General features: G+C 38.9%; 1 protein-coding gene across 3 annotated transcripts in view; it reads right to left on the bottom strand.

Annotated features, from left to right (window-relative positions):
* prkdc (protein kinase, DNA-activated, catalytic subunit) overlaps positions 1-20,074 on the bottom strand; it is a 287,184-nt gene that overhangs the window by 27,253 nt on the left and 239,857 nt on the right. For all 3 annotated transcript variants that reach the window (XM_069921531.1, XM_069921532.1, XM_069921533.1), the window contains exons 68-73: positions 19,519-19,630; positions 12,338-12,524; positions 11,157-11,331; positions 10,062-10,252; positions 9,788-9,968; positions 8,922-9,082 (exon numbers count right to left, since the gene is read on the bottom strand). In XM_069921531.1, the coding sequence (XP_069777632.1) occupies positions 8,922-9,082; positions 9,788-9,968; positions 10,062-10,252; positions 11,157-11,331; positions 12,338-12,524; positions 19,519-19,630 (1,007 nt within the window). The remainder of the gene's footprint in view (positions 1-8,921; positions 9,083-9,787; positions 9,969-10,061; positions 10,253-11,156; positions 11,332-12,337; positions 12,525-19,518; positions 19,631-20,074) is intronic.

Raw genomic sequence — 20,074 nt, 5'->3', positions numbered from 1 at the left:
TGGAGTAGTGGCCGGACGGTGAACTCCAGCCCTCTCCAGAAAAGTCGGGAAAAACAAGAGAAAATACAAAGGCACAGAAATACAAGTTAAAGAAAAGTGAGTATAAAGGTGGAAAGAAGATGGAGACAAAAGGAGAAAAATCAAAATCAACGGAAAGAAGAGAGGAAGAGAAGACAACGGAGGAAAAAGGTGAAGGCCTTACCTGTCCGAAGAGGCCCGCTGTGGAGAGAGGGCCCCACTACCTCAGGTCGGTAGAAAGAGAAGTACAACAATGGCTCACAGAGCCGAGTAAAAATGCGCAACCGCGCATGAAAAAAAACACACCGACGGGAGGGGGGACCAGCTGGGGAGTCGATCTCCACAGCCGGCAACGACAGCTGCAGAACACCTGCAGCAAGAAGAGACCACAGAAGACAATGGAAACAAGAAAGAAGAGGAGGAAAGGGCAGCAAAGAAACAACAGATGGTCAACCCAGAGGAAGAAGAAGAGGAAGAATACAGTGAAATAGATAAAGGGAAAGGCAAGGTAAAGGATATACTTGCTCTTGTTAGAGGATACATGGAGTCATTTAAAGAATGGCAAACACAGGAATTCAATGATTTAAGAAGAAGAATAAACAACACAGAAAAGAAAATAAATAAAATGGATATGACCTTAACAGAAATGGGGAAAAAAATGGACAAGATGGAAGAACGGGCAATAGCAGCAGAAATGGAGGTAGAAGACTTAAAAAAGAAATTGGAGGAATCTAATAAAAAAACTAAAGAGACACAAGAATTGCCCAAAAAATAGATATAATGGAAAATTATAACAGAAGAAATAACATAAAGATAGTGGGCCTTAAGGAAGATGTAGAAGGCAAGAATATGAGGGAGTTTATAAAAGAATGGATCCCTAAGGCCCTAGGATGTCCAGAACTACAGCAAGAAATGGAAATAGAAAGGGCACATAGAGCATTGGCCCCTAAACCACAACCACAACAAAAACCAAGATCTATTGTAGTAAAATTCCTAAGATATACTACAAGAGAAAAGGTACTGGAGAAGACAATGGAAAAAGTAAGAGAGGGCAACAAACCACTGGAGTATAAAGGGCAAAAAATCTTCATTTATCCAGATATAAGCTTTGAACTCCTAAAGAAGAGAAAAGAGTTCAATGCAGCAAAAGCGATTTTATGGAAGAAAGGATATAAATTTACACTGAAGCATCCTGCGGTATTGAAAATATTTATTCCAGGACAACAAAACAGACTATTCTCGGATCCAGAAGAAGCACGAAAATTTGCAGAACAATTACAAAAATAGACTGAGGGATGAAGACGGGTAATGAGAGCAAAAATCATCACGATTGATATGTATGTGGGTAAAGACAAAAATAGACTGAGGGATGAAGACGGGTAAGGAGGGTAAAAATGACCACGATTGATATGTATGCGGGTAAAGAGGTATAAGAGTGAATAGAGACAATGGGCATATGTGAAAGTATCTGTAATTAGAGGAAAACATAGAGAGTATAGACAAGAATTAATAAGGGAAGGTAATGGAATAGAGAGAATAAGGAGGGAATTAAAAGAGTGACCTTTGTGACATATAAAAAGCGAAATCTTTTCTGGGGGGGGCTGGGTGGGGGAAAAGAGCGGTCACTGCAAAATCAGTTGACGCTTGCGAGTGGATTCGCAAATCCAAATGGAGAGGGGAGATGTGGTTGTCCGACAAGGGATAAAGGGCAACTCAGGAGGGGAAGGGGAGATTGGGGATAAAGAAGATAGAAATAGGAGAATAAGGAAAATGTTGGATGTTGTAGGAATGTTGTCTGGTAAAGAGTTGAAAATAAGAAAACAGAAATGGAAAAGGAGGAAAGGTAATGATGGAAAAACGGAAAGAGAAGATAAACAAAATATAAAATGGCTACGCTGAACTATATGACTCTAAATATTAATGGAATACATAACCAAATTAAAAGGAAGAAACTACTAAATTTACTGAAAAAGGAAAAAATAGATATAGCATTTGTCCAAGAAACACACTTAACTGAATTGGAGCACAAGAAATTAAAGAGAGATTGGGTAGGACATGTAACAGCAGCATCGTATAATTCAAAAGCAAGAGGAGTGGCTATATTAATTAGCAAAAATGTGCCATTTAAAATAGAAGAGGAAATAATAGATCCAGCAGGGAGATATGTTATGATAAAATGTCAGATATATTCAGAGCTTTGGAATCTACTTAATGTATATTCACCTAACGAAGAAGATCAAAAGTTTATGCAAGATATCTTTTTGAAGGTAGCTAATACGCAAGGGAACATACTAATAGGAGGGGATTTCAATCTGAATTTGGATCCAAATATGGATAAAACGGGGAAAAAAATTAACAGGAAGAACAAAGTAACCAAATTTATAATTAAATCAATGCAAGAAATGAAACTTGTGGACATATGGAGGAAACAAAACCCAAAAGAAAAGGAATACTCATACTACTCGACTAGACATAAAACATACTCAAGGATAGACCTATTCCTGTTATCAGCCCACATTCAAGGGAGAGTTAGGAAAACGGAATATAAAGCTAGACTATTATCGGACCACTCACCCCTGTTATTGGCAATAGAGCTAGAGGACATCCCTCCAAGAATGTATAGATGGAGATTAAACCCCATGCTACTTAAAAGACAGGATTTTAGAGAATTTATTGAAAAACAATTAAAAATGTACTTTGAAGTAAATACGGAATCAGTGGAAGATAAGTTTATACTATGGGACGCAATGAAAGCATTCATTAGAGGGCAAATAATAAGTTATGCAACCAAGATGAAGAAGGACTATAATCAGGAAACAGAGCAGTTGGAAAGGGAAATAATAAACATAGAAAAAAAATTAGCAATAAAGGAAGATACAACCAAAAGAAGAGAATTGGCGGATAAAAAAATAAAATATGAAACATTACAAACATATAAGGTGGAGAAGAATATAATGAAGACAAAACAGAAATATTATGAACTAGGGGAAAAAACACACAAAATCCTAGCATGGCAGCTTAAGACAGAGCAAACTAAGAAAATGGTATTGGCAACAAGGAAAAAAGACAAACAAATTACATATAATCCAAAAGAAATTAAGGAAAACTTCAGAGAATTCTATGAACAATTATACCGAACCGAAAACGAAGGGAAAGAAGGGAAAATAGATGAATTTTTGACTAAAATTGAACTACCAAAACTACAAATAGAGGAACAAAATAAATTAACAGAACCATTTGGAACAGTAGAAATACAAGAGATAATAAAAAATTTACCAAATAATAAGACACCAGGAGAGGATGGACTCCCAATAGAATTCTACAAAACATTTAAAGACCTAATAATACCGCCCCTCCTGGATGTAATCAACCAGATTGATGAGACACAAAACTTACCAGATTCATGTAAAACAGCAATAATTACAGTGATACTAAAACAAGGGAAAGATCCACTCTCACCAGCGTCATATAGACCAATATCTCTGCTAAACACAGATTATAAGATAATAGCTAAACTATTAGCGAACAGATTAGCAGAACAGGTACCGAAAATGGTAAATTTAGACCAAACTGGATTTATCAAAAAAAGACGCACAACAGACAATATTTGTAAATTTATTAACTTAATTCATGCAGTAGAAGGAAATAAAGCACCGGCAGTAGCAGTTGCTTTAGACGCAGAGAAGGCCTTCGACAGAGTAGAATGGAATTACTTGTTCAAAGTATTGCAAAAATTCAGTTTACCGGAGAAGTATATTAATTGGATTAAAGCATTATATAAGGGACCGTTAGCGAAAGTGACAGTAAATGGACATGTATCAAAGCAATTTAACTTAAGCAGGTCAACGCGGCAGGGATGCCCACTATCACCATTATTGTTTGCGCTAGCTATAGAACCACTAGCAGAATCGATAAGAAGAGATAATAATATAAAAGGAATAAAAATAAAAGACAGGGAATATAAAATCAGTCTGTTTGCGGATGATGTGATAGTGTACTTAACAGAACCAGAACTATCAATAAAAGAACTATATAAGAAATTGAAGGAATATGGAGAAGTGTCGGGATACAAGATAAACGTAAATAAAAGTGAAGCAATGCCTATGAATAACGCGGATTTCTCAAAATTTAAGGAGGAATCCCCATTCAGATGGCAAACGCAGGCAATAAGATACCTAGGTGTGCAAATAAACAAAAATCTAGGCCAATTATATAAACTCAATTACAATCCACTAATGAAAAAATTACAGGACGATTTAGAGCATTGGAAAGAGCTACCACTAACACTGATAGGAAGGATAAACTGTATTAAAATGAACATTTTTCCAAGGATACTATACTTATTTCAGGCATTGCCAATACAACTGACAGAAAAATTCTTCAAAGAGTTAAAGAAAATAATAAGGAGATTTTTATGGAGAGGGGGGAAACCGAGGATAGCACTAGATAAATTAACAGAATGGTATAAACAAGGAGGCTTACAATTGCCAAACTTCAAAAATTATTATAGAGCCGCACAATTAAGGTACCTATCAGATTTTTATCAAACAAGGGAAAAACCAGACTGGACGAGACTAGAATTAGATAAAATAGGGGAAAAGATACCTGAACACATATTATATAAATGGGACGAAAAATTGGTACAACATAGAACTTCTCCAGTATTACACCATCTCCTCAATATATGGAAGAAGATTCATGTAGAAAGAAATAAAATAAATTACCAAATACCAAAACTAATATTGACGCAAAATAAGCTACTCCCTTTTACAATAGACAACCTTGCCTTTAGAAAATGGGAAAAAAAAGGGATTAAAAGAATAGAAAATTGTTTTTCAGGAAGTAGATTCTTATCCTTTGAACAAATGAGAGATAAGTACAATATAATTGGAGATACAGCGCTGGCATATTACCAACTGAGATCCTACTTGAAAGATAAATTAGGAAGCAACTTGAGTTTACCAGAGGGAAGTAACCTTGAATATGTGATTACAGATACAATGTTAATCAAAAGATTTATAAAAAATATGTACATTAAACTGCAAGAAAAGGAAAATGAGGAAACAAATGGTAAAACTAAACAAAAATGGGAACAAGATTTAAATATAAAGATAAAAAAGGAAACCATGGGAGAAGTTATGCTCTGGAACGATGAGAAATACAATAAATACGAGGCTGCGTATGATACAATATAATTGGTTACACAGACTATACATTACACCGCAAAAGTTAAATAAATGGGACCCAACAGTATCTGATAGATGTTTTCGATGTAAAAAAGAAAGGGGAACAACAATTCATGCAATCTGGACATGTGAGAGAGTAGAAAAATTTTGGGATGATCTCAATCAGATATTAAATAAAATAACAGAAAACAACATACCAAAGAATCCAGAGATCTTTCTCATAAGTAACATAAAAAATAAAGAATTTGGAATTGACTTGGAAGATGCACAAAAAAGATTTGTCAAGATAGCCCTAGCCGTAGCAAAAAAATGTATTATGTCAACCTGGAAATTGGAAGATAATTTGAAAATACAACAATGGTATATAGAAATGAATAAATGTATTCCATTAGAAAAAATAACATATAGTTTAAGAAATAATATTGAAATATTCGAACAAGTATGGGAGCCTTACATTAAATACAATAGCGAAAACCTACCGGGAACAAACATTACCTAAGTTGATGGAAGGAGAAGAAAAGAAAAGAATGGACTCAGTAGAATTTCTGGTGTATTTTTGTTGAATGACAACATTGTCTAACTGAATTAATGCAACCTAGATTGTATACCTAAAATGGATGAGAGGGGGGGTGGGTGGGGGGGTGGCTTGGGAGGAGGGAGGGGGGAGGGAGAAAAAGTCACTGTAAATGTGTGGAAAAGAAAAAGTGTATATCATGGCTATTGTGATTTATGGTGTGAAAAATAAAAAATTAAAAAAAAAAACAACAAAAAAAAATACACAACACATTCTTTCTCTCTGCCTCGTGGTCCAAGCCCCAGACATTGCTCCATGCCAGGTCGCTAATGTGGACATTGCTGGAAGTGTCACAATGTGGTATTTTGCAATTGATCAATAAGAATCCCTGTTTGTAGTGTGTGTGCTCAAGTGTGTGGGCAGGTCGAGTATAGTTCACTATTGTCAGAGTCCAACCTAGGTCCGAGATGAATGTCTATATCGTTGCTTCATTGAAATAGTAATCGAGTACCATTTAACGTTCTCCCCCGTTGTCTCCCTAGTGTTAATTAAAGTTGCGTGTGATTGTAACACTTGTGTCCAGCCAGACTCATCTCTCTGTGAACCCACTGAACCTGATACTCTTCCCAAATGACACAGATGGCAAGAGCTGTTGCTATGGACACATTATCACAGGATTCCAGCTTAACAAGGACCACAACCTTTGTCATGTACTTTTCAATTACAACACTTTTAATTGAACCCCGAGCTATGATATTTACTCTTAACTAATGTCTCTCAGCAAACTGTAGTTTCAATTTTTAATTACAATGTTGCAGATCATCCACTAGCAGGAAATATTGTATATAATTTGTAACCACTTGATAATGACAGTGTCCCGCCAGTCCTCCCCAATAATAGAAACTAATTCCTCATGGGCAGTGTGCTTCAGGGGCTTTTAATTTAAAAGCTACTTATTTTGCCAACTTTCAGTCCTGACTCCTCCTGGCTATCATTACAGAGAACCAGCATAGGCATATGTGGCACACTTTTAAAGGGAACACGAGCTAGACGACAGCCAAGAAAATACAGAATGTGCCCACAAGAACACGGATATCCCTAGGACACACGCCTGCCAGCTTGTCCCTTGCCTCACCACGGGATAGCACAGTGATGGGCATCTGTACCGAGGGACCGTCCAAATGTGAAGACATTGCGCATGATGCGTTAGCCAAGAGAAGGCTTCGGCATCTTATGGATAACCTTGCAATGCCTGGTAGCAGACGTTGGTGGTGAAGGTGCCGACTAATCCAGAGAAATCAGGGATGCAAGTCAGTGAACAATTTTCATTCTTTTCACTCCCCTCTCAGACTGGGGAGCAGTTCATACAATACCCTGCTTCATCAGGAACACAAGTACCTTGTTTGGTTGTGGGGGGGGTTTGGTGGAAGCTGGTGAGGCGTTTCATAATGTACCTTGTCCATCATTCGGAAGGAACTTGTGTATATATCAATCCACTGGATTTGCATCATTTTAGACATGTTTTCTGTTAAACATGTAACTTTTTTGTACAGTTTAGAAGCCGGTTATTCACTATGTTTGTGGTGATTTGCAAGTGATGTGACTTCCAAGGTGTGAAATGTTATATGTGGATTGTGGAGGAATATGTGGCCTCTGTCTGTCTGGAATATTGTGGATTGCAGATGATCACATGACCTCCCAGTCTGAAACTTATTTGGAAGTCGCATCACCTGCCTGTTGGTTCATTTAAATTACTCAGTGTCATCACTGGCCAGACACGCAGCTCAGATTAGTATAAAACATCAATTCGTACCAGATCTCTCTCTCATCTCTCTCTCTGCCTTTTGATCCAAGTCCCAGACATCACTCTGCACCAGGTCACATTACTGTGGACATTGCTGGAGGACTACACGGAGTTGAGACATAGTATTGCCATAGATCAGTATTTGCAGAGAGCCCCCCCCCCCCACCCCCACGTGTTGGTACATTGGTGCAGGAAACCGAGAGTGTGTATTTAAGTTCCTGTCTTGTTAGAGTGTATTTGTAACTGTATACTGTATTACTTATTACTGAGCTGTACCCCAACGTCAAGGGATCGGAAGTACCTGCTGAAGTCCCTGACTGTGTGTACACGTGCGAGAGGGTAAGCAGCCACTGGTATCAAGGTCCCTTGGACCCGATGTGTTTGCTTACACCATTATAGTTTTTGTCTTGTACCATGTAGAAGATAGGCAGCCACTGGTATTGGAATCCAACCTGGGTTCGATGTGAATGTCTATATAGCTATTAAGTAGTAGAGTAATTAATGTCATTTGATGTCTTCCCTTGTTTGTTTCCCATGCGTTCAATAGTTACGTGTGATTGTAACACTTGTGTCCAGACTCGTCTCTCTGTGAACTCACTGAACCTGATACTTTCCCAACATTCACAAATATACATATTAATTGGGACAGTACCTAGAACTAACCAGTGCCCAGTCAGTGGGAACCCATGCATGTATTTCCCTTCCTTTTCTATCCAAGTGCAGTGCAGATATAATTTATGAAGCACTTTTTTTGTTAGAAAGGGTCTGATGGCAGCTTATATTTGCCACATAGCACATTCAATCAATATTCTTCTATTCACATCACAAACTAAACTGTATCTCATTAATGCCACTGTGGTACAAATGAGTTAACAAGTAATCTCTTTAAGCAAACAAAAACTCCTGCAATACCTTCTGGCACAAAACATTAAGTTGTTATTTCAAGGCACTTGACTGGGATAGGGGGGAACTTCTTCACACAGCAGTAAGAGTGTGGAATAAGCTACCAGCAAAAGTGACGAATACAGGCTAATATTCACATTGGACAGAAGCATGGAAAGGGCAGGTATGGGGGAGAGGATTTATAGACTGGGTGCAGGTCAGTGGAACAAGACAGAACAACATTTCGGGACAGACTAGAAGGGCCAAATGGCCTGTTTTCTGTGTGGCAATGATCTATGGATGAAATGCAGAAAAGGATTAGAAACAACAGTAATGGTTTGCAAATATGTATCAAATGAATGGTAAACATTTAGCTCTCAACATCCATAAAATAAATCATAATAATATTTGAGGAACCAGCTCACTATTCAAGTGCAGGAAAAATAACCTAAATAAGCATCAATGTAAATCAGTAACCCACCCCCCCCCCCCTCCCCCCACAAACCCAAGAACATACCTCTCTTGCCATAAGGTCCTGTGTCTCAGATGGATATAATTCCACAATCTGTAACAATCTAGGGAATCTTAGTCTAGCTTCTTGTGAATTATATTTCAGTGCTTTTAACATATTCTCCACCACACAAGCTGGGAATGTTTGAAGCTCAGGAAAATTCCAAACTGTAAAACAAATATATTCATTGAAACCCACGAAAGAATGGATGCCCCAACATTGTAATCAGACTTACTGTGAAAGTTCTAATTAATTTAGCATCAAGTGTTTTTGGAAGCCAAGAGGGGTCTCTGAAAAGTGCATGTGATCTTTGGGTTTGAAAAGATGAGAAGAGCCAAGGGCACCCATCCTTGTAAGAGGGAGAAAGGACCACCAGATTGATCAAAGTGAAAATCAAACTGAAGTTCAGAGATGAGAAAAAAAAAATTAAATACAGTCAGCAGGATTAAAAAAAGAACATTACAGAAAAAATTAAATAATTTTTTTTTAATCAATAGATGCAGGCAGCAAAAAAAAGTATGTTTTTGACACACATGGACTGAAAAACAAGTGTTTTTTGATGCGTTAAAACACGAATGTTATTAATCAAAATTTAACACTGGATCAAATAGGAAATATTAAGGAATGAAGCAGATTTGGTCAGAGGAGAATCTTACAGGAGGTAACAAGGATAAAATTATGGAGTGGTTTAGGAAGGGTGATCCAGAGCTTAGTCTCAGCAGTTGAAAGGTGGCAATATTAAAAGTCAGGGTACTAAACTGGCCAGGAATATCCGAAAACCTGTCTTTTGCTAGCTAACTACTGTCAACAAACAGAATGTGCAACCATACAGAGGAACACTAGACATTACAAAAACATTCTTATAGACTTACTGTTTTCACTCTCTTCTTCCTCACATAGACACTTGTCACAGAAAGTTGCCAAATTCATGTAGGCCTCGATCACTCCTGCTGTCTCAACATGTTCTTCTGGAAGAGACTGCACCTCTTCTTCTGACTTTTTAACAGACCTTTGGAGATATTTATAAGCTTTTCTGAATAATCCAATTGTTATCTGTGATGAAATAACAAGAAACAATTCCAGATGCGCATCAAACATTAAAGGCATTTACACATCCTTTCTGTAGCGATAGGGATGTTTTCCTACCTGTGCTGCATCATCATCAGTGGCTTCAGAGAGCGTTATTACTTCTCTAACTTGTTCCGCCTCAATGTGTTGAAGACACAACGGGTCTTTTACCAGAGCATTAGCCATAATATGGTAGGTTGTGCCGAGCAAGGTGTTCTGATCCCTGAGAGCACCCCGGTGTGTATTTAGATATTCAACTTTAGTTTCAACTGTAAGAAAAGATGTTGGTTTACATACTTGTTTCCTGAACAAAGTTCCCATCATCATTATTGGTTACATCAAGTGAATGGGCACCCAATGGATCAGTTATTCAACATCAAAGTTTTATAAAAAAATCACTGAAGGGGGCTAAAAAGTGAGTAAAGCGTTAAACTGTGAAACAGGATATGGGCTTCAGAAATGTGCACGTGTTAAAAGCTTCACCAAAACTCTCACACAGTGGTGGTAAAACTCCTTTACCAAAACTCTCACAATGCAGGCATCCTACCTTCACCAAAACCCTGACGCAGTGCAGGGATAACTACTTCACCAAACCCTGACGCAGTGCAGCGTTAACTACTTCACCAAACCCTGACGCAGTGCAGTGTTAACTACTTCACCAAAGCCTGACGCAGTGCAGGGATAACTAATTCACCAAACCCTGACACAGTGCAGCGTTAACTACTTCACCAAACCTTGAAACAGTGCAGGATAACTACTTCACCAAACGCTGACGCAGTGCAGGGATAACTACTTCACCAAACCCTGACACAGTACAGGATAACTACTTTGCCAAACTCTGACACAGTGCAGGGATAACTACTTCACAAAACCCTGACACAATGCATGGATAACTACTTCACCAAAACCCTCACTTAGTGCAGATTGTCACTCCCTCACTAAAACCCTGTGATTTCTCCTTCATCAAAACCTTTCCTTAGTACAGGCATCTCTCCTTCAACTCTGACAAAGAGTTGGTATCATATCTTTAATAGCAGTATATGAATCATTAAAAATTCTGACACAGGATGGCAGTCAGCTCAACTTCTCCAGGTTAGCCAAAAATGAAGACTTATAATTTCAAAGACCAGCATTTCAGCTGCAGGGCACGAATGGAAATCTGTTGGTCATTACCCAGTAAAGGAATATTCTTCATCATTGTAACAATCTGCTCAGATCTTCCCAGATTCCGACTGTGCCTGTGTCTGTATCGGCTGTAACTATGAATCCACTTTACTCTCCAGTCATCTCTGGCTTTGGACTCCTTGACCAGTTCTTTGAGCAGTTTTGTTGACACTGAAAAGTTGTTCTGTAATAAGAAAACCAGTGACTTGAAAACAAAGTTACAGGATACTGAAAATTTAAGTTTCACGATAAATAACTAAATAAAATAAACAAGAATTAATTACTCTGTATACAAAAGAGATGGAGAAACTCAGCAGGTCACACAGCAACTATAGGATGTTTAAGTCATTTGATGTTTCAGGCCTGAGCCCTTCGTCAGGGGCGTCAAAAATCAAGCAGATACCCGAACACAAAGGTGGTTGGGGGAGAGGGGGGTGTGGAAGGAGCACAGGCTAATAGGTGAAAGGTGGATATAGGTGGGACAGTAGAAGAGAAAAAAGCCGAGTTGATAGGGGGAGAGTGCAGAGGGCTAAGGACAACTCTCTAATTGGAGAGGAGGGAAGGGGAGGGGAGATGGAGGAAGGGAGACAGGGATGAAGGAAAGAGAGACTAGGGTGGGGTTTCAAAGAGAGCAGAGAAGTCAATATTTATACCATCTGGTTAAGAACCTATATTAGTTTATTAATTTTTTTTAGGATGAAGACTCAGCTTAGCATTTGGACAATTTAATAACAGGCTATAATTTTAATTGTTTTACATAAAACATTTCAATCTCACATTATAAAAATAAAGCACAAAAATATGAAAAACTCACTTGTAACTTAACAGCTAATCTTTTACATCTGGACAAGTTTTTCCCCTCCTTCTATACTGTTCCCACTTGCTTCCTCAGACCTTGACCTTCAACAGGAACAGCTAGCTGCTTATATGACCCCTAGAGTCATTAATTTGACCTTCACCCTGGTAGCAGGGCCAAAATTACTGCCAATCAGAAACTGGAGTCCTATACAAACCATCCCTTGTTCATGACCAACTTCATTACATTTCTGTGTCATTGGCAATACTGTGATTAAACAACTGAAACTGACACTTCAATATCACAACGTCTCTCCTCTCATTATTCTTTACCAATTGGATTTCTTTATTCTCTGAGTTTGATCAACAGATTTTGGGAACCGTAATCTGCATACCTGCTTGCTTGCACTTTCTATCATTCTTAACTTCATATTAAATTTACAGTCTCTAATAACCAAGTCGAGATCTTCCTCTTCTTGTTCCACTTCCATTTTAACCTCAGCTCCTTCATCATCCACCTCCATACTGTCATCAGCTTGAACAGGCGACAACCGCTCCTTAATCTTGTCGAGGAAGAAACAGCTGCAATATGGAATGTAAAAATGTCAGAAAGATGTTTATATTGTAATAATAAACAAATTTATAATTTGAGATTCCACCAGGATACTGAAGACCAAAGCTGACGTCAAGATGCTTTATCAAGAATGCTGGTTCAAATCAGCCTGGTATTGGGTGAGAGGTGGTACACACCTGGGGTTTGAATAATGACAGGGTTGTGCTTGTCACGTACATCTGGACAGACTGATTCTGAGAAGGCTACAATTATAATTAGCAGTTCATTTGCATAACTATCAGTTGATCTAATTACAAAGTGATTAAAGCCACATTGATTCATGGCCTTCTTGACTAAATATGCATATTGGAACAACTGAAAGATCTGATGCCTCAAAGCTCCAATGATCGAGGATCAATTTAGACTACCACTACCGTCTGCATGGGGTTTGCACATTCCTCTGTAATGCCACGAGTTTTCTCCCACATCTCAAAGATGTTCTGCAGGCTGGTAGGTTAATTGGCCACAATAAACTTCCTCTGTTGTGCAGGTGAGCGCTGTGGTAGAATCTGGGCCGTGGTGATGAAAATTAGTGGAAATGGATACTTGGTTAGCACCAATTTGATGGATTGAATAAACACAGAACATTTCAGTACAGTACGGGCCCTTCAGCTCTCTATGCTGAGCCAACCTACATAGACCTACTCAACAATCTAAACATTCCCCACCTACACCCATAACCCCTTATTTTTCTTGCATCCATGTGCCCGTCAAAGAGTCTTAAATGTCCCTATTGTCCTAGCCTCCAGGTACCAAGACAGACTTCATCAAAAATGTATCCCTGGTGTCTCCTATAAACTTTCCTCCCCTCACCTTAAACAGATATCCTCTTATATTTGCTAGTCACTCAGGAAAATAAAACAGTGCTGGCTATCCACCCTATCTATGCCTCTCATAATCTTTAAGTCACCTCTCATCCTTCTTCGGTCCAAAGAGAAAGCACTTGGTCTGTTAATCTTTCCTCATAAGTCATATTTTTCAATCTTGGCAACATTCTAGTAAATCTCCTCTGCAAACTCTCCATAGCTTCCACATCTTTCCTGTAATGAGGCAGCCAGAACCGGACACAATATTCCAAGGGTGGTCTAAACAGAGTTTTATGGAGCTGCAACATTATTTCACAGTGCTTGAATTTAATATCCCAACTAATGAAGGCCAGCATACAAGAAGCCTTTTTAACTACCCCATCATCTTATGTGTCAACCTTGAGAAATCTAAAGATTTGGACTCCAATGTCCTTCTGTTCTTCCATAGTTAAGAAACCTGCTATTAACCATGTACTCTGACTTGACGTTTTAACTTCCAAAATGGATCACTAGATACTTTGCCAGATTGAACTCCATCTGCCACTGTTCATCCCAATTCCTGTCTTTATCCTGTTGTAATCCACGACAACCCTCTATCCTATCCACAACAACCCTCCATCCTATCCACAACAGCTCCAATCTTTGTGTCATTTGAAAACCTACTGAACAATCCCTCCACTTCTTTGTCGAAGTCATTGATAAAAATCACAAAGAAAAGGGTTAACAGAACAGATCTGAAAGGAAATCTATGAGTCATTGACCTCCAGGCAGAATACATTCCCTCTACTACAGTATTACCCTCCGCTTTCTGCATTCAAACTAATTCTGCATTCCCACAACCAAGGTTCCCTGCATCCCACACCTCATGACTTTCTGAATGAATCACATGGGGGACCTTTCAGATGCTTTACTAAAATCGATATTCACCACATCTATTGCCCTAACTTCATCAATTTCTTTTGTCATTTCTTCGTAAAACTCAATTAGGCTTGTGAGGCGTGAACTACCCCCACATATTGACTACCCTGAAAAGACACTGCTTCTCTAAATGCTCATATATCCTGTCCCTCAGTATCCTATCCAATAGTTTCCCCACTATTGATGCAAGACTCACAGGTAAATAATTCCCAGGATTTTCCATCCGTGTGACCAGGGAGGATGCAAAGATTATTGTCAAAGCCCCAGCAATCTCTTCCTGTAATAACCTAGTGTATATCTCATCCAGTCCTGAGGACTTATTAATCAGAATGTTTTTTAATAAAATTCAGCGCTTCCTCTTTCTTAACCTTAATATGATCCAACACAATTTATTTCTCTACTGACCTCACAATGATTAAGGTCCCTCTCTCTCTGGTGAACACTAAAACAAAGTATAAATTTAGGACCTCCTGTACCTCCTCTGCCTCCAGGCACATGCTCCCTCCTTTATCCTTAAGCAGCCCTATTTTCATTTTAGTCATCTTTCTGTTCTTCCATGCTGTATGGTATAGTTCTGACACTGAATATAAAATGCGTTTAAAATTTGAGTCCCTGTACACTTTTCCATATTAATTACATTAAATACTAAGCCATAAAGCATAAAAATGTAGTATAAATCTGAAATAAAAATCAGAAAATGTTGGAAATATTCAACAGGTCAGGCAGTATTTATGGAGAGAGAAATAGAGCATGAATGCCCGATAAAATATTGCACCCTATTTTTGATCTAAATTGGTGACTGTTTCTCTTTCAAAAGAGATTGTCAAATTTGCTGAGATTTTACAGCACTTGGTTTCTCTATTTCACTTGTCCTCACCTCATCCTCCACCAAGCTCCATATTCAATGGATCAGCCTCCATAATTTTCACCTCTATTTTCCCTTTGCCTCTTTCAGCATTTCAAGAATAAAATTTCCAACATGCTTCTCATTTCCTTCTACCAATATCAACTCCCCTTCTTGTGGCAATTATCCATACAACCACAAGAGATGTAACACCTGCCCCTTTACCATGCATCTTTCCACCATCAAGGGAACTCCAAACTGTACACAGTGAGCAAGTCAATCACTTGTACTTCCAATTTAGTGCATAACTTTAAGTCTTTTGTACATTGAAGACACTGAATGCAGATTAGATTACTACATTCCTTTTGTTCCTTGCACTTCTTCCCCTCAATTTAAAACATCCCTGTTCTCTAACATTTCCGACTTCTCATGAAAGATCATCAACTTGAAATTATAAATAAAACATTGAATGGTGGAAACCTTAGCAGGTTGTGCAGCAGACCTGGAAAGTGAAACTGAGTTAATTGTTTCAGTCAAAAATCCTTTGTTAGTTCGAACTTAAGAGTGCATATATTTACTCTTTTTTTCTTCCACAGATGCTTCCTGATCTGTTAAGTGTTTGCTGCTTTGAAGTTCTAAGTCTACTTGGAATTTCTACAATTTCATCAAAATGACAGTACTGAATTGTATTATTAAAGATGGTAAAGCAAAGGTCACTACAAAATGATGCATGCCTTAGACCTTGTGGTGAGCTCCTGAAAATAGGAATTATACCATTCATAAGAGATCACAACAGAAGTGGCAGATGAAACTAGAAAAGTCAATTTTTACTTCATTGATGGTGGATGGCATTGCTAAACTTGTAGAGAACCGTGCCACCATCTTGCAGGTTAATTGAGAAGAAATCATCTCAATCTTGTATTACATGGCATTGCTTGGAACATATGAGCAATGTCACATAATACAGAGAGAACTTTAAGTGGGATACCAAAGGTCCTTAGCTGAAGCAGGGAGGAAATACTTAAGCACTGAAAAGAAATGACCACTTATGCAAAATGTAACACAGAAGAGCCCATAATTTTCCTTTGAAATGCATCTAGCTGATGAAATATTGCCACACTACAGTACTCTTAATTTTTAGGTTCAGCAAAAAAAAAATCAAAGAGGATTTTTAAGTATATAAAGTATATAAGTTTTTTTAAGTATATAAAGAGCAAAAGAGAAAAGAGTAAACATAGGACCATTAGAAAATGACACTGGAGAGATTTTAATTGGAGACAAAGAGATGGCAGAGGAACTATATAAATATTTTGAATCAGTCTTCATGGTAGAAGACATTAGTAGTTCAATGGACTCTCAAGGGTCTCTGGGAAGTGAAATGAGTGCTGTCAAAATCATGAGAGAAAAGATACTTGTGAAGCTAAATAGTCTAAGGGTAGTTCAGTCTCCCGGACAGGATGGAATGCATCCTTGAGTTTTGAGGAGGTTTCTGCAGAGATTGTGGAGGCATTGGTAATGATCTTCCAGAAATCAATGAATTCTGGCATGGTTCCAGAAGATTGGAGCATCACAAATTACACTCTGTTTAAGGAAAGAGGCAGCAGAAAGGAAACTATAGACCTATTCATCCGATGTCGGTGGTTGGGAAGATGTTAGAATCAATTGCCAAAGATAAGGTTACAGAGTGCATCGAGGAGATAGATCCAAGTCAGCATGGTTTCCTGAAAGGAAAATCATGCCTGACGAACCTACTACAATTTTTTGAGGAGATTAAAAAACAGGATAGACAGGGGAGAAGCAGTATATGTTAAGTACTTGGACTTTCAAAATGCCTTCGACAAGGTGCCACATGTGAGGCTGCTTAACAAGATGAGAACTCATGGAATTACAGGAAGGATATTTGCATGGCTAGAGCATTGATTAACAGGCAGAAAACAGAGAGTGGAAAAAAAAAGGGATCATATTCGGGTTGGTTGCCTGCTACTAGTGGTGTTCTGCAGGGGTCAGTTTTGGGGCCACTTCTTTTTACGTTGTATATAAATGATCTGGATAATGGAATAGATGGCAATGTGGCTAAATTTGTGGATGATACCAAAATAGGTGGTAGAACTGATGGTGCTGAGGACATGGAAAGGCTGCAGAAAGATTGGATAGATTAGGAGAATGGGCAAAGTGATGGTAGATGGAATACAATGTTGAGAAGTGTACAAGCATACACTTTGATACAAGAAGGGAAGAAAATTCAAAATTCGGAGGTACAAAGGGACGTACAGGATACTCAAAAGGTTAACCTCCAGGTTGAAACAGCAGTTAAAGGTGGAGGGGCAAGTTGGCATTCATTTCTAGAGTAATAGCATACCAGAGCAGGGTTGAGACTCGATAGGGCACTGGTGAGACGGAGTACTGTGTATAGTTTTGGGTGCCTTATTTGAGAACAGACTCGCCAAGGCAAATAGCGCCTTTGGAAGACTACACAAAAGAGTCTGGAAAAACAACCAACTGAAAAACCTCACAAAGATAAGCATATACAGAGCCGTTGTCATACCCACACTCCTGTTCGGCTCCGAATCATGGGTCCTCTACCGGCATCACCTAAGGCTCCAAGAACGCTTCCACCAGCGTTGTCTCCGCTCCATCCTCAACATCCATTGGAGCGCTTTCATCCCTAACGTCGAAGTACTCGAGATGGCAGAGGTCGACAGCATCGAGTCCACGCTGCTGAAGATCCAGCTGCGCTGGATGGGTCACGTCTCCAGAATGGAGGACCATCGCCTTCCCAAGATCGTGTTATATGGCGAGCTCTCCACTGGCCATCGTGACAGAGGTGCACCAAAGAAAAGGTACAAGGACTGCCTAAAGAAATCTCTTGGTGCCTGCCACATTGACCACTGCCAGTGGGCTGATATTGCCTCAAACCGTGCATCTTAGCGCCTCACAGTTTGATGGGCAGCAACCTCCTTTGAAGAAGACCGCAGAGCCCACCTCACTGACAAATGCAAAGGAGGAAAAACCCAACACCCAACCCCAACCAACCAATTTTCCCCTGCAGCCGCTGCAACCGTGTCTGCCTGTCCCGCATCGGACTTGTCAGCCACAAACGAGCCTGCAGCTGACGTGGACTTTTACCCCCTCCATAAATCTTCGTCCGCGAAGCCAAGCCAAAGAAAGAATTTGAGAAAGGATGTGCTAGCACTGGAGAGAATTCAGAGAAAGCTTTCCAGAATAATACCAGGAATGAAATATTTTTCGGCTCTTGGACTGTACTCATTGGAGTGCAGAAGGATGGTCAGAGACATTTCGAATGCTGAAACTCCAGGACAGAAAAGATGTGACAAAGCTGTTTCCCATGGTAGGGGAACCCCTAGGACAAGTGGCTACAATTTCAGGATAAAAGGACGTCAATTTAAAACAGAAATGTTGAGAGATTTATTTAGCCAGAGGGTCACGGATCTGTGAAAGGTGTCAGTGGAACTGAGTTCATTGGGTGAATTTAAGACAAAAATAGACAGGTATTTGGGTCAGGGCATCAAGAGTAACAGGGAGAAGGCCGGGGAGTGGGGTTGAATGATAAGAACCTGCTCATTATTAAACAGGCCGATTGACCTACTTCTGCTCTTGTAACGTGAAAGTTTTCATCAGAGTTACTGGCTAATGACGATCTATCCACGTAAACCCCTCCCAACCATTTAGCATATTCTCCTATTCCTTTCTCCCTCCTTACTTAACTCACTTATATTTAAATGTTTCTGTGCCAATGGACTCAACAATTCTGTGGAAGTTGATCAGGAGACATGCAAGTAATATATTAGCAAGCTATGAATTTAAAGCAATGGTTCTCAACCTTTTCTTTCCATTCACATACCACTTTAAGTATTCCCTACGCCATAGGTGCTCCATGATTAGTAAGGGATTTCTTAAAGTGGTATGTGGGTGGAAAGAAAAAGTTGGAAAACTACTGTTTTAATCGTACCTCATTGACTCATTATGTGCATGGTTTCATAACTCCAAAGGAAATGATAATTTTTCACAAGCAAAGTATTTCAGCAACAATTGTGTCCAGAGCAGTGATTCTCAACCTTCCCTTCTCATTCACATAAGACCTTAAGTAATCCTTTACTAATCTCAGAGCACCAATGGCTTAGGGATTACTTAAAATGGAATGTGAGTGGAAAGAAATAGGTTGAGAACCACTGATTTAGAGTCTAAGTCATGATGCCCTTGTCTGTTTTCATGCGCTCTCAACTCCCTGCGCACCTTCCAATTTATTTCACACTCCAGCTTGGTCAGAGTACATGAAACTAACACAACACTGCTTATCATTATTTCATAGAAGACTTCACAAGAAGTCACTCATCACTTATTTGTTTATAAGATAGAACTATTCCAGGATCGTACCGGTTTGTGATTACATCATCCCAGATGCTCATGGGATCCATTTTTGATTCCGGGTATCTTTGTGTCCAGGTTTTGATCAATTTTCGGAGAGGTATTTCAGAGGTTAAATTATCTGGGGGAAAAAATGCACTGCTTATTCCAAAAAGAATTGATTTACACATTGGATTGAAACATTAAGGAATTTGATGTACTCAGGATCATCCAAGAGACAGAGATTTCAGAACATAGCTACAGTGATGTAGTTACACCCAGGATACAGGTGGCACACTGTGTGGGACCACTAAGAAGTTTAAAGGGACTCAGCGTAACACGTGGCTAAAGAGATGGTATAAGGGAGAGCTTCAGATTTCTGGATCATTGGGCTCTCTTTTTTTTTTTTAAATATTTTTTTTACTTTTCACACTGTGAACCATATCAACTAAAATATATACAAACGTTTCTCATTAAATATACAGTGGCATTTTCTCCCTTTTTTCACCCCTACCCTCCCTCCCCCCTTCTAAACCCCTCCAAAACCAATAAATATTCAACATATACAATACAATAAAACCATAAA

Source organism: Narcine bancroftii, chromosome 2, assembly GCF_036971445.1.
Source record: "Narcine bancroftii isolate sNarBan1 chromosome 2, sNarBan1.hap1, whole genome shotgun sequence".
Lineage (NCBI taxonomy): Eukaryota > Metazoa > Chordata > Chondrichthyes > Torpediniformes > Narcinidae > Narcine > Narcine bancroftii.
Note: the sequence above shows the minus strand (reverse complement) of the source record. Positions and strands in the feature narration are given on the sequence as shown.